At 39.2% G+C, this 15111-nt stretch overlaps 1 protein-coding gene across 4 annotated transcripts in view; it reads right to left on the minus strand.

Annotated features, from left to right (window-relative positions):
• HMGN3 (high mobility group nucleosomal binding domain 3) overlaps window positions 1-13878 on the minus strand; it is a 32696-nt gene extending 18818 nt beyond the window's left edge. Inside the window, exon 1 of one of the 4 annotated variants that reach the window (XM_086707285.1) lies at window positions 13675-13863. In XM_086707285.1, the coding sequence (XP_086563411.1) occupies window positions 13675-13689 (15 nt within the window). In that variant the 5' untranslated portion in view covers window positions 13690-13863. Of the gene's footprint in view, window positions 1-13674 lie in introns of all 4 variants that reach the window. The other 3 variants (XM_086707286.1, XM_025925701.2, XM_086707283.1) reach the window with 3 other exon arrangements.
• Window positions 13879-15111: the final 1233 nt, after the last annotated feature.

Consider the following 15111-nt stretch of genomic DNA (forward strand, 5'->3'; position numbering starts at 1 on the left):
CACAGCAGAGAGATATGGAGGGTGTGGCAGACGGCTGGACGTGGTGAGGCTAGTACCCGGCTTGTGCCATGTTTCTTCTAAGCTACACAAGAGAAGAAAGGGGGAGGGCTCGGGAGTCTCAGCAACAAATGCTGGGCCTTATGTCAAAGTTCCAAAAAGTCTTAATGATTGGTAAGTGTTGGCTCTCAGAGATTTTCTTCTAAGACTGAGAGACAAGGGCTATTGCTTTGTAAGTGCACTGCCTGAGAGCCTACAGTATCTATGCAATTCAAGCAATCATTTTCCAGCAGCCACAGAACAAATCCAGTCTCAACTCCTGGGTTGTCTGTGCCAATTCAGGAAATTAGGGAGCAGATGTAACAGTGCAAATAAACCAGTAATTACTTCTTTTAACCCAGGAAAGGTATTACTTTGAGGTGATTCTTCTCTAACTTGCTGGCCAGTATTTCTTTTTTAAAGTTTATTTTTTGAGAGAGAGAGAGAGAGAGACAGAGTGCGAGCAGGGGACGGGCAGAGAAAGGGGGACAAAGGATCAGAAGCAGGCTCTGTGCGGACAGCAGAGAGACAGATGTGGGGCTCAAACTCATGAATCGTAGATCATGATCTGAGCTTAACCTACTGACGCTTAACCTACTGAGCCACCCAGGCGCCCTGGCCAGTATTTTTTTTTTTAATCTCTTTATCAAAATTTCTTTAAAAATTAATTTTATGTTTTCTGTTATAAACCCAAGGCTACAGGAAAGAAGCAGTCTAATAGTGAGCTGGTTAGCAGAGGAAATTCTGGGACAAAAAATCCAAGTAATCCACCCAGAGAAATGTGCCCATAACTAACTCTTATAACTCTTCGGCTAAAATGAACACAGAACTCAACTTTTTAACACAGTGTGAATTCCCCCCCCCTCCTCAAATGGGGGCAATGCCCATGAAATTCTGGAGGTTTTTTAAAATAACAGGTAGTTCTCTTAAATTCAAATATTCCTATGACACATGAAACAGATACTAAAATATTGATTCAAAGCCACAGGATCATTATTTAACATTAGCATGATTGTTTTTCATTCATCCCGTAGGCCTATGTTTGGGATCCTCCAATACTTCACTGCTTTGTAAAATAATCTTTAAAAACCCAATACTTACAATTGAGAGATCATTTTAAGAGGATTAATAATCAAACTAATATTACATTTCTCTGCTACCTCCTTCCTTGCTTATGTCTATTAATTTCATCAACTTATATAAATCCAAATTGCAGTTATTAATGTCATGTCAGGCCAGTATGTCTTCCCCAAATTTTATTTTGTTGTTAGAGATAAAAATAATTGAGTTAAAAACTCTGCTTTAGGGGCGCCTGGGTGGCGCAGTCGGTTAAGCGTCCGACTTCAGCCAGGTCACGATCTCGCGGTCCGTGAGTTCGAGCCCCGCGTCGGGCTCTGGGCTGATGGCTCGGAGCCTGGAGCCTGTTTCCGATTCTGTGTCTCCCTCTCTCTCTGCCCCTCCCCCGTTCATGCTCTGTCTCTCTCTGTCCCAAAAATAAATAAACGTTGAAAAAAAAAAATTTAAAAAAAAAAAAAAAACTCTGCTTTAGAAGACTTTGGATGAACTGAAATAAATAGCAACTATCTCTTTTCTGAGGGATACTTTCAGGGAAAATATCTCACATTGTATTCAGGTACAAAAGATAACCAAAAATAAAGAATAAGCCATGTTCTAGGATGTTCAGTGAAATTTTATTAGCATAAATATATATATAATGCAATAACGGAAGTATATCTTTAATGAAATAGTCTTAAATATTTCACACATCTCCTTGGTCTGAATTGCCTCTTCTACCCGAGTTACGTTTTTCATGTGAGTTGTACTGCATCAATGGGAAAGCACCTGGTTGAAGTCAGAAGCCTGAATTCCAGTGTGGCTCACATCTCACTTCCCTGTGCCCAAGTTTCTTCATGAGTACAAGTGAAAGAGACAAGGGACCAAGAGGAATAATAATAATAACAAACAATGTATACTGCACTTATGTGCAAGGCAATGATCTAAATGTTTTAAACCTCACCACAATCCTGTGAAGTTGGTAAACTAGCATCATGTCCATTTTATAAATGAGGAATTGAGACCAGAGAGGTTAAGTAACTTGCTCCAAATTACCCAGCTGGTAAACTTGCCTGTAAGTGAAGACCTGGGATTTAAACCGAAGTAGGCTGGTTCGGAGTTCATTCTCCCTCTCTCTCTCTCCCTCCCTCTCTCTCTCTTTCTCTCTGTCTCTCTCTCTTTAAGTAGGCTCTATGCCCAGCATGGAGCCCAATGTGGGCCTTGAACTCATGATCCTGAGATGGAGACCTGAGCTGAGATCAAGAATAGGATGCTTAACTGATGAACAACCCAGGTGTCCTCAGAGTTCATTCCCTTAACTACTACAACACTCAGACTGATTTGTTAGTTTTCCGAATTTAAAAATTAGGTGCAGATCTAGGATGCTAGAAGAGCAAAGGGTTTCCAGATTGGGAAATATTTTAATCTATAGATGTAGCCAACAAACACATAATATGTAGTGGAGTGTTTCCTATTTCCCCCTCACTGGTGAGCCTCTTGGAATAACAATAAACAATGTCCCATTAAAAATACTGTATGTTGGGGCGCCTGGGTGGCGCAGTCGGTTAAGCGTCCGACTTCAGCCAGGTCACGATCTCACGGTCTGGGAGTTCGAGCCCCGCGTCAGGCTCTGGGCTGATGGCTCAGAGCATGGAGCCTGTTTCTGATTCTGTGTCTCCCTCTCTCTCTGCCCCTCCCCCGTTCATGCTCTGTCTCTCTCTGTCCCAAAAATAAATAAACGTTGAAAAAAAAATTTTTTTTTAAAAAAATACTGTATGTTGAGATGCACATAAATGTACTATTCTGGGTTTTTAAATGGTTACATACACAGATAAAAGTATTTTTATCTATTAAAACAATTTTTGTAGAACTTTACATTTTTCTTTTTTCTTTTAATGTCTTTATTTATTTTTGAGACCGAGAGAGACAGAGCATGAGCAGGGGAGGGGCAGAAAGAGAGGGAGACACAGAATCTGAAGCAGGCTCCAGGCTCTGAGCTGTCTGCACAGAGCCTGATGTGGGGCTCAAACTCACGGACTGTGAGATCATGAGCTGAAGTCGGTGGCTCAATCAAATGAGCCACCCAGGTGCCCCGCACTTTACATTTTCAATGTACTTTTACATTGTTGTTGTATTTGGTCCTCTCAATAGCATGGGAATACAGAGGCGTGACCTTAATAGTCCCATTTTACAGATGAAAAGTAGAAGTTCAAAGAGTCAAGTGACTTTCCCCTTCTAAAGAGTGGTGGAGTCCACACTACACCCAAGTCTTCCAACTTTTATACCAGGGATCTTTCCAGATGGTTACTTTATTTTCCTATTTGCCCTGGTATGAATTAATTTCTAGCAAATGGTAAGCACAGTTACGATGTCCTTGTATTTTTGCAAAACTAATCAGCTAGCTCTGATGTGACTGACCCGTGGCCACAAAAAAGGGGGATAATAAAATTAAAAATTATAACTAAGAGGTAAAGGAAAGCCATGAGAAGTAGAAAGAATAGAGTTTTAAAAAATTTATTATATGGAATGTAGAACTTCAGAAGGAGCCTTCAAAGCTTCACATTTTGACCACCTCAAATCTTTGGTATGTTTATCGCCCACATACACCACACTTAATACTCATGATTTCATGGGGCGCCTGGGTGGCTCAGTCGGTTAAGCATCCGACTTCAGCTCAGGTCACGATCTCGCAGTCTGTGAGTTCGAGCCCTGCGTCAGGCTCTGGGCTGATGGCTCACAGCCTGGAGCCTGCTTCCGATTCTGTGTCTCCCTCGCTCTCTGTCCCTCCCCCATTCATGCTCTGTCTCTCTCTGTCTCAAAAATAAATAAACGTTAAAAAAAAAAATTAAAAAAAAAAATACTCATGATTTCCTACAAAATAGAATTCTGCCCAGTATTGTAAAAAAAAACAAACACAGCTTATATCCACAAAGAAAAAAAAAGAGAAAGAGAAAAAAAGAAAAATAAGGAACCCAGGGTAGACTTTGTATTTATCTTTGCATGGGGTCACATAATCAAATTATAATTTTAAACTATTATCACTTTATAGTATACCTTTTAAAAACAAATTTTGTGGGGAGTCTGGGTGGCTTGGTTGGTTGAGCCTCTAACTTCAGCTCAGGTCATGATCTCATAGTTCGTGAGCATGGAGCCTGCTTGGGATTCTCTCTCTCTCTCTCTCTCTCTCTCTCTCTCTCTCTGTATCTTCCTTTCCCTCTTCCCCTTCCCTGCTTGCACTCTGTCTCTCTGTCTCTCTCTCAAAAATAAACAAACATTAAATTAAAAAAATAAATGTTGTAATTAAACATTAAATAATTGGTAAACCAGAACTCTGAAATAAAAATCCACTCAGTCCTAGGTTCAATAGATTTTCCAAATTATAAATCTATTCAAAGAGTTCCCAAAACAAAAGCACCGGCTCATTTTTTAAACCCAATGCTTAAGTAATGGTAATGTAATATTTACATTGCAACCTCTCAATATATTGTATAATATGCAAGTGTACTTATGTGTTTCTGATCACAGGGGAGTATCTCTATTAGCCTATATAGAACAAATTAATGAAGACAATATATCTTGGAAATAGTAAATCCAGCAGTTTATTGTAATTTGAAGAAACACTGAGTCTTAGACTTTCAACACTCAAAGATATTAATACTTGGGTGAGGAAATTGTGCATGTATACATATATATCTTGTATATGGCTCTACAGTCTATTAGTTACTGGCATACCAGAAGCCTTCACGATAATGTATGTGCCTCTCTCAGAAGCAGAGGCCTGACCCTGAGGCCAACCTTAGGGCATGATCATAAATAATAAATACTTCTTGAGTAACTTGTACTGGCACCTAGAAAAAATGGCCATCAGCCTATGTCTATTAATAAAGACAACATTTTAATCAAAGGAACATTTACGTATTTATATAACTCTTGATTTTTCCTTGTTTCATTCATTGGGCATCTTAGTTTAAGTAAAACTACATGAGGTTCCTAGATATAAACATTTATGGGACGTACTGTGGTGTAATGGTTAAGAGCAAAATTCTTGGGTAAAGAGGGTTGGGTTAGAATTCCTGGATCTATTACCTCCTACCTGTGTGACCTGGGGGGAATTCCTTAATCTTACTAAATCCCAATATTCTCTTCTGTGTATGAGAAAGGCCGTAGGGCTCGGCGGTTAAAAGCACAGGCTTTGGAGCCAGACTGCCAGGGCTGCATCCCAGCTGGGCCATTTCTTATCATGGGGGCCTTCTGTGAGACCACAGTCTGAAGAGTACATACCTTACTGGGTGGGTGGGAGGGTTCGGTTCATTAATGCAGAGTGCTCAGAACAGTGCCTGAGTTCCAGAAAGCCATCTAAATGTTAGTTATCGTGGCTGTCGTTACCGTATCTGTGAGATGAGAATAGCCTCACATAACTGTTGTGAGAATAACATGAAATAATATGAAATTACACCATAATACTTCCCATATATGTTTGTTTCTAGTAGCTTCACATACTTGGGTTTAAACTAATGAATGTAAAGCATATAATAGCTAAGGTCTGGTACATCCAGGCGTTTAATAAATGGTAGCTACTTAAATTTTAATAGTAATAAATGTATTTATATGTTGTTACTGCTGTGTTTCCCTTGAAATATTAAATTTGCAACTCATTTTGAAATTTAAAACTGTTTTTTCTATTTCCCGACTTCTGAATAGTGTATCATTTACTTTAAGTGTGATCAAATATGCATTTGCCTTAGGCATCTCTAAATGGCCATTTCTGAATGTGTCCACAAGATATAATAACACTGGAATCAATAAATACCATGACCAGGAACCAATACTTGATTTGACTGAACTCTTCTAAGAAGACAGTGAAATGTACAAAAAATAAGCAGCCAGTGAAAAAGGAATTCAACATTTTGATTTGGTTTGTTATCTTCAACACTGATTTTTAAATTACTCAGGAGACTAACATCATATTTCAACATACTAGGTACTGTGAAAGCAGACAGCTTAAATGGTGTTTATTTCAGTCACCATTTCCAAATTGTACCCTGCAGGAAAGTGGAATATATTTAACTTGGGTATAAACAAAAGCAGTGTTTTAGGTGGAAAGTATAGGAAAGAGGATCACTTGATAACTGATTTGCCAAGGGAATTTTAATGTTATATGGAGATATTTTTAAACATATTTTTTCTTTGAGAAAACACAACCCTGTAAAAATGCACCAGATTAAAGCTTATATTCCTTCAAAAACACTACATTTGTTATTCAGTTGTTGAACATCTATTTCTGTAACTGCAGTTAATTAAACTGTGTGATCTACCTGTTCCCTATCCACACTGTGTGCCATTTTATCCTCCTACCAAATGGAAGCATGGTGCTTATTTATTATTATTTCACTGTAGTTCTCTGAATAATTGAAAATATCATTATCACAATAACGAACACCCTATGTGTTTTACATATGGCAAGTGCTATGCGAAGTACTCTGCATTCACAATCTCATTTAATTTCTCCAACAACCCAATGAGGTAAAGAATATTTGTATCCCAGTTTGATAGACAAGAAAACTGAGTCTTAGAGAATTAGGAACTTAGAAGTTTAGGGGGAAGTGAAGTAATGTGCCCTAAATCATACAGCCAGTAAACGGTACATGTCAGAACCCTACTGGACTACCTCCTCAACAAACATATGAAATAATTAAACTTACTACTTTCTTCCCTTGGAAATGATTCACTCATGCACTTGTTCAACAAATAGTTATACTACTTGTGCTAGGTGCATGGGATATGAGAAACATCAGAGCCATCAAATATTTCACAGTCAAGTCAAATTAGGAAGATTACAAAGTTAAATCTAAATTAGGTAATCAAACAATGTGTCCCAATTTAGAAACATGGTGCTTGTCAGACAACTACCTTTAAAATAGAAGAGAGTAAAAAAATAAAAATAAAAATACAAGACAGTAGTTAAAAGAAAGGCACTAATGAGGGAGGGTAGTTACTGCATACAATCTAATCTCAACTGTTAACAGGCCTTGAATTTAACTTCCTCATATTTCAAAGAAAGCAAGACTTCACAGAAAAACCAATGACAGATCACCTTTAATAACAAACTAGCACTGATCCTCTTGAGATTTAAAAAAAAAAACAAAACCTATCACCTTCAACCCTTTTAACCAAACAATTTCTTGTCAGTATTTTTTCTCTAGACATGTGGTCTGGCCAAACCTTTCAATGCTTTTATCTTTTCTTGTGGCTCATTATCATTTCTTGCCATAAATTATAAATATTTACATGTGTATACTACCTACCCTATCAGACTAAAGGATCCTTAAAAATAGGGGCATTTACTCATTCACTTCAAAAAGGGTTGGAAAAAAATCCAATTCACTTATTCTCCCAACATGATAATACCCTGCATAAAGGTGATACTCAATAAATGTTTATTTAACATGGAATGAGTGAATGAATGAATAAAATGTACAACCCTGCCATTTTGGAGCCTTTACTCAAACACAGGTACCATCTCAATATTAACTCAATTAAACTCAGTAAGCATCTGGATGGCACACTACCCGTAGTTAGACCCTTTCATATTCATACTGGAAACCTCAGTATGTTAAAAAGGCTATTCACCCCAGATTGATTTACAGATTCAATTCAATCCCTATTAAAGTCAAGGGAGATATTTTTGTAGAAGTTTATGAGCTGATTCTAAAATTTATATGGAAATGCAAAGAATACAATAGACACAACAATTCTGAAAAAGAAGAAGAAAGCTGGAGGACTGACACTACCAGATTTCAAATCTTACTCTAAAACCATAGTAAGCAAGATAATGCAGTACTGATCTAAGGACAGGCATATAGACAATGGAATATCACTGACAGCCCAGAAAGAAACCTTTACATTTAAGATGAACCGATTTTCCACCAGAGTACCTAAGCAATTTAGTGGCAAACGAATAGTCTTTTCAACAACTGGTGCTGGGAAAACTGGCTATCAACATGCCAAAAAATAAAAAAAGAGAGAGAGAAAGAGAGTTTAAACCCTTATCTCACGCTAGGTACAATATTAACTCAAAGTGGATCATAGAACCAAATATAAGAGCTAAAACTATAAAGCTTTATGAGAAAATAATTGTGACTCTGGATTAGGCAAAGATTTATTAAACATGACACTAAATGGATTTATCAAAATTAAAAAAACATCTGTTTTTCCAAATTTTAAAAAGCCACAGATTGGAAGAAAATATCTACAAATCACATAGCTGATAAAGGCCCTGTGTTAGAATGTTTAAAGAACTCTAACAACTCAATAAGAAACAACCCAATTAAAAACCGGGCAAAAATATCTGAATAGGCATTTCACCTAAGACATACATTATGCTAGTAAGCACACAAAAAGATGCTCATCGTCATTAGTTATTATGGAGATACAAATTAAATTTATTAGAATGGCTATAAGCATAAAAAGTGACAATACCAGGAGCACCTGGGTGGCTCAGTTGGTGGAGTGTCTGGCTTTGGCTCAGGTCATGATCTCACGGTTCAGGAGTTTGCCCGCATCAGGCTCACTGCTGTCAGCATGAAGCCTGCTTTGGATCCTCTGTCCCCCCTCTCTCTGACCCTCCCCCACTTTTACTCTCTCAAAAATAAATGCAAACCTTACAAAGAAAAAAACTAAACTAAAACTGACAATATCAGTGATGTTGAAACACTGGAACCCTCATCCATTGATGGTATGTACAATCACTTTGGAAGACAGTTTGGAAGTTACCTAAACTTTAAAAATAGACTTTCAAACCACCCACCAGTTCTACAGTTAGGAAAGTTCCCAGGACAGATGAAAATGTGCCCATGAAAGACTTACATATAAATATTCACAGCAGCGTTATTCATAATAACTAAAACCTGGAACAATCCAAATGTCCATCCATTTGTGAAAGGATGAACAATGGATGATCACTGGGCAACAGAAAAGAACGAAATACTGATTCATGCTAGAACACATATGGACCTCGGAAACATTATGCTGAAAGAAACCAGACACAAAAGACTACATATTGTTTGATTCCTTTTATGTAAAATTTCCAGAAAAGGCAAATCTCAGTAGATTCGTGGTTGCCTAGGACTGGGGTGGGAGCAGGGACTGGCTGTAAAAAACTTGAGAAACCTTTCTCCAGTGATGGAAATGGCTCAAAACTGGATTATGGTAATGTCATACAACTCTATAAATGTATGTAAAATTACTGATTTGCATAGATGAATGGACATTATGGGAAGTAGATCATACCTCCAATAAAGCTTTTTTTTTTTTTTTTTTAATATTTATTTATTTTTGAGAGAGACAGAGACAGAATGCGAGGGGGTTAGGGGCAGAGAGAGAGACACACACAGAATCTGAATGAAGCTGGCTCCAGGCTCTGAGCAGTCAGCACAGACCCCGATGCGGGGCTTGAACTCACGAGCTGTGAGATCATGACCTGAGATGAAGTCAGACGCTCAACCAACTGAGCCACCTAGGCGCCCCAAGCTTTTTTTTTTTTTTTTTAAAGTAAATTATATTCCCATCCATATAGCCTGACTGCTGCTAGAGTGTCAGTACAATTCAGCACTTAGCAGTGATACTTCCAATCTTTTTTACCAGACTGGTTTTTTGAAAAATCACATCTCCTTATTCTTAATAATATACATTTCTTTGATTTCTAGCAAATCTAAACATTTCATCTATTTGGGTCTGCTAGTTTCTAAATATACATCTTTTCCATAAGAACATGTGAGACTCTTTTATATTTTTAAACTAGCAAACTTTTTTCGGTGATCTGTGGTACAAATATTTTTTCCCAGTTTTTCGTAAGTTTTTAGATTTTATTAACAATACGTTTTTCTTTTTGTCATACAGAAATATTCATTTTCATGTAGTCACATTCATCTGTATTTTCACTTCCAGAGTCGGTCTCTGGTGTTTTGACATGTGATATTCTTTTGAAACATTAATCAGAAACCTTGAATATTGTTAGTTAATCATCCTCTGTGCCAAGCCCAGCACTATCGGGCCTTTCTACTTTAAAAGAAAAAAACCCTAATTTCAAATTTCAAAGCTAGAGGCAGACAGCCTTTTCTTCCTTAAGCCTTTAAGTGTATAAAGAAACACGAATGTTTATACCCCAAATTCATGGACAACTGCCTCATTAGAAAACTTCTGATGTGATACACTAGATATTTCCAATAGTTCTAGTGATGAGATACTGGAAAAATAAAAAGAAGGATGTGAAAATGTGTTTGCTGTTGCTAATCATGCCAGGCTATGACTCTAGGCCTCACTGGCTGATGCCTCTTTGTAGGACATCATATCATCATATAACAACGTGACCAGTGTAGGCATTCATGGATGTCTGACCAGAACACTCTAGAACTCAGTCACTCATTATCTCACAACCACTGCATTCATGCATATTATCATTTTCCTTGCTATGTCACTCACTATTAATAGGTGGTGAATGACCCATCACCCATTAGGTAATAAATACAGGAAACTGAATTTCATTCTTATTTTACAAACTCAGAAGGAGATTTAATGCTAATGAAAGAATTCCTTATTGTTGAGTGCTTCAAAAAATTCTACAGCAGTTATAAAAAAAACACCTATTTGGTTTAACATAGCTATAACTATCACACAAAGAGATAAAACAAAGATATGATTAAGAAATAAAAGAACATTTTATATTAATGTGGATATTATGGCTTTTAAGTTGTATAGCTGGTTAAGAAATAATCAGAAGAGGCATTGAAATGCCTGATAACAGAAAATGACTATTTTTCTCTGTATATATTTGAGTCCCACCCACCCTTGCAAGACCAGCCCAAATTCTACCTTTTTTCCCTATCAATTCTACAGCATTTAGAATCTATACCCGTACTATATATTCTGGCACATATATACAGTCTTAACATTATTCAAGTGTTTAGTGCCTGTCACTCTTATCATCTTCAATGAATTAAATATAAGTTCCATGAGAGCAAACTATGTATCCCTACGACATTAAAGCAGTGGTAGGATTCCAGATCCTACACTACAGAACAGCCTAAACAGGTGTTCATTAAATAACTTTTGTTGATTTCTGGGAAAAGTTGAAAAAAAAGGGCCAAGATGGAGAAAAAAAAAAAAGGTATTGTGGGGCACTTTCCTCAAATGTATTATAATGTAGAACAGGCAGTCCCTTTAGTCAAGAAAAATAATGTGGAGTAGTATGTAAATGCTTTAGCAGTTGCCCCAGCTTTACATATCTCAAAAAGCTAGGCACAGATTGTTTTCAGTTCTTCTCTTTGCATCCAGGCAGGCTTTACCTAAAGATAGTGCTTTCCAATGTAAGCTCCAACAAACTCCAGGATTCTATGAGGCAGCTCTAAGGTCTGACTGATAGATGGGATGGCCACGTTAGCTATGTTTAATTTGTGGCTGCTTCTTTTCAGGTATCAACTTTGGGCTCCAGGTATAAATGAAGAGCCTTCTTACTAATCAAGGACAGTTTTTCCATCTCTGAAGAATACTCTGATGTCCTGAGGGATGACATTCAGGTACTTGTACACAGGTTTGCCACTAGTCCCAGGATGGCTGGCTAGCTTCTTCATAGGGGTGCTCCCTGCCTTCCAGGGAAATAAAACAATAACCAAAAGACAGTTCCTCTACTGTAATTCTTTTCTTCCCTACTGTTTCCTTTAGAAAGGTGGACAGCAAGGGAAGGTAAGAATGATTTCACCAATTCTGGCCCTTTAACAACAAGGACTCCAGCACATCAGGGTCCATTATAATAATGGGTTTTGTGCACATCTAAGTTACTGTTCATTTAAATTTGTTAATAATTCTCAGGAAAGGGGAAGGCACCATTCTCTCTGTAAGGATGTGACTCTACTAGAATTCCCAACCCTGTCACTGAACCTCAGATAAAATGCTGAAAATAGTGGCATCATTTTAAATATCTTAGTTCTAGTAAAACAGGGCTAGAAAAACAATACTTTCATAAACATTAACTTTAAATAATGAATCTCAAATATTAGTAAATGCCATCCGTTTTCTAGGGCTGGGAATCTCTGCATTTCCTAAATTCCTCTTCACCTACCACCACTAAATGAAAAGAATGAGTGAATAATGTTTGAAAGTAAGGACTCTGAACCTACAGTATCTAATTAAACCTTGGTTACTAGCAATTGGTTGGTGAAATGTTGGGTAACTCATGTCTCTAAGCCCTAGTTCAATGGGGTGTACTGAGGAGTAAATGAAATCATGCAAGCCAAATTCTTCCCACAATATGAAGCACATAGTATGTGCACGATAAACTCTAAGAAAAAAAAACACTTTCGTTATATTTGTTAAAAAGTGGAGACAAGTTTCCACCAAATTCTTAGTAATGGTAGGTAAGAAACCAAAACCTTCTGTATTTTTAAAACTTCAATATTTTAAAGTAACGCATTCATTTACACCAATCAGTCCACAGTTTTTAATTGATAATGCAGGATATTATTTGTAATTTTGCCTCAAATTTAATACACTCACTGGCTCACACTGCTGGCAGGCGGTGGGAGGGTGCAAAGCATTTTCTCAGAACAGCCGCCACACACCGGTTTTCTCACGGTGGAGGCAAGCCTTCCCTTCCCTCCCCGGGACAATGACGGGGTCCGAGCCCGGCACCTACGGAAACGTGCGTCGCGGTGTGCGATACTTGGTGTCCGCGACCCGCGCGGAAGGGGACGTAATAGTCCAAAAGGAACCGAAGCCGAGACGAAAATGATCCCAGTTCCCGGTGAGCACCGAGGGACTTGGGAGCTCGCGCACCCCGCCTTGCCCGACTGCGTGTGGGCTTGGGTCGCCAGAGTGGACCCGGTGGCCCCTGCCCTTGGCAGCCAGAGTGGGCGCCACTGGCGCCGTCCCGTCCGGTGCGTGGCTAACTCCGCCGCTCCCGCCGCGAACTGCGGGCAGGTCCCGGCAGCCCGGCCCCGCCTGCGCCGTCCCCAGCCCTGATTGACACTGGAGTTGGTACATACGGGTCTGCAGCGGAGGCGAGCAGGGGGGTGAGTGCTATTTTAAACATGGCTTTCCCTCTCTCTTGGCCTCAGAGCCAACGCGGCGCGCCCAGCCGTGGGCTAGGCCCACCTGGGAATAACCCCAACATCTGCCCGACTTATTTATTTTTTTCGATCTCTCTATGCATGGACTTGTTTTCCCCCAATCACTGCTTTTCCACAACCCGGCAGTTTCAAAGAGGAAACTCCCCTCCTGGAAAGGGGAATGGAAAGCGCTTTTGCTTCTTCTTGTTAGAAGGTGGAAACCATTCCAGTTACCAGGAGTTCAAAAAAGAAGGGAAGCGGCGTCGCTGGAGAGAAAGTAACATTCAGAAATCCTTGGGGACCGAGGGAGGAAGGGAGGGAAGGAGGAATGTCTGCAACAGGCATCTGAAAACAAGCGTGGAGAAGCAAAAAGATTCGCAAACCCGGAGTTACTACCAAGTGCATTCCGCGCAATCCATTGCAATGACAAGATCTGCTGTAAGCACAATTTGAAGGCCTTTGAAATCTTTTTGGTGAGACTTACCTTTCTCTTCGGCATAATGACTACGTTCGTGCAGCTAAAAAGTAAAGCAACGGGGTGGAACTGCAGACACCGCCGCTGGATGCTGCCGCTGCCCCTGCAGCTGCTCACGCGCAGGGCACGGCGTACCCGGCCTCTCCGACCTGCACCTCCGCGGCTCCCTCCAGGGGCCCTCTACTCGCTCGTCTCCTCGCTCACCCAATGAGGAGCCCCGGCAGCCGGCCGCGAGGCCCCATTGGCTGCGGCAACATTCTAAATTCCACGAGGGCACGCCCACCTCCGCGCACACGGTAAGCGCTGTTGTAGTTTCCACTTCATCGAAAAAAATCTGCCTGGTGACTGGGCATGCCCAGTTCAACTAGTAACCCCCAAGCTACAGGGTCCTGGAGTTTCATTGTTTTCCTGCTCCCTTTTTGGATTGTGTCACTAGGAACAGCGTGGGCCTTTAGAGACAGGAAAAAGAGTAAGGATGGACACATTAACTTTATAGTGTAAGTATATGCACAGCAGGCACTTTATAGGTTTCCTACCCATAAAGGCTCGTAATGAATGTTACGTGATGGAGACCTGTAAGAGAGGGAAGATACCCTGTTCTGGAAGAGTGTGGCAATTTCTAAGGGTCTCAGCTTCCCGTTCTAGATATCTAGTGACAATAATCTCTAAAATTACTTAGTTTTAATATCTTAAAATCTGTGATTACAAATAACTAATTCAGTCAACTTCAAAAAAAATTTGTTTAATGTTTACTTACATTTGAGAGAGAGAGACAGAAAGACAGAGCGTGAGCTGGGGAGGGGCAGAGACAGAATCTGAAGTAGGCTTCAGGCTCTGAGCTATCAACACAGAGCCCTACTGGGGACTTGAACTCATGAACTGAACTCATGAAAGGTGAGATCATGACCTGAGCAGAAGTCTGAATCTTCACCAACTGAGCCACCCAGGCACACCTTAAAAAAAAATTTTTTTTTTAAATGTTCATTTTAATTCAGCCAACCTCAAACTAGGCTCAAAGATGAATAGGATATATTTGTTATGGAAATCAGAAAAAGAATGAACAAGGTCAGAACAGATTATTTTACATTTGAAACATTTAAATAAGCATATTTAAAATATACATATTTTAATGTTTGTCAAAGTTCTGCAAGGCATTAAACAGGCTTTGCAGAAACACTTCCGAATTTATTTTACGTGATCAGTTTTACCCTGATACCAAAACTGGTATAAGACCTCAGAAGAAAAGAGAGCTAGAGACTGATATCCTTTATAAACATAGACACAAAAATCTTGAACAAAATTTTAGTAAATCAAACCCAACAGCATTTAAAATGATAAGACATCATGACCAGTGAGGTTTATCCTAGGAATTCAAAGTTGGTTCAACATCTGAAAACCAGTCAGTGTAATTCACCATAATAATAGAATAAAGGAAAAAAACCAATA

The sequence above is a fragment of the Puma concolor genome, chromosome B2 (assembly GCF_028749965.1).
Source record: "Puma concolor isolate L17-30 chromosome B2, mPumCon1.1.hap2, whole genome shotgun sequence".
Classification (NCBI taxonomy): domain Eukaryota; kingdom Metazoa; phylum Chordata; class Mammalia; order Carnivora; family Felidae; genus Puma; species Puma concolor.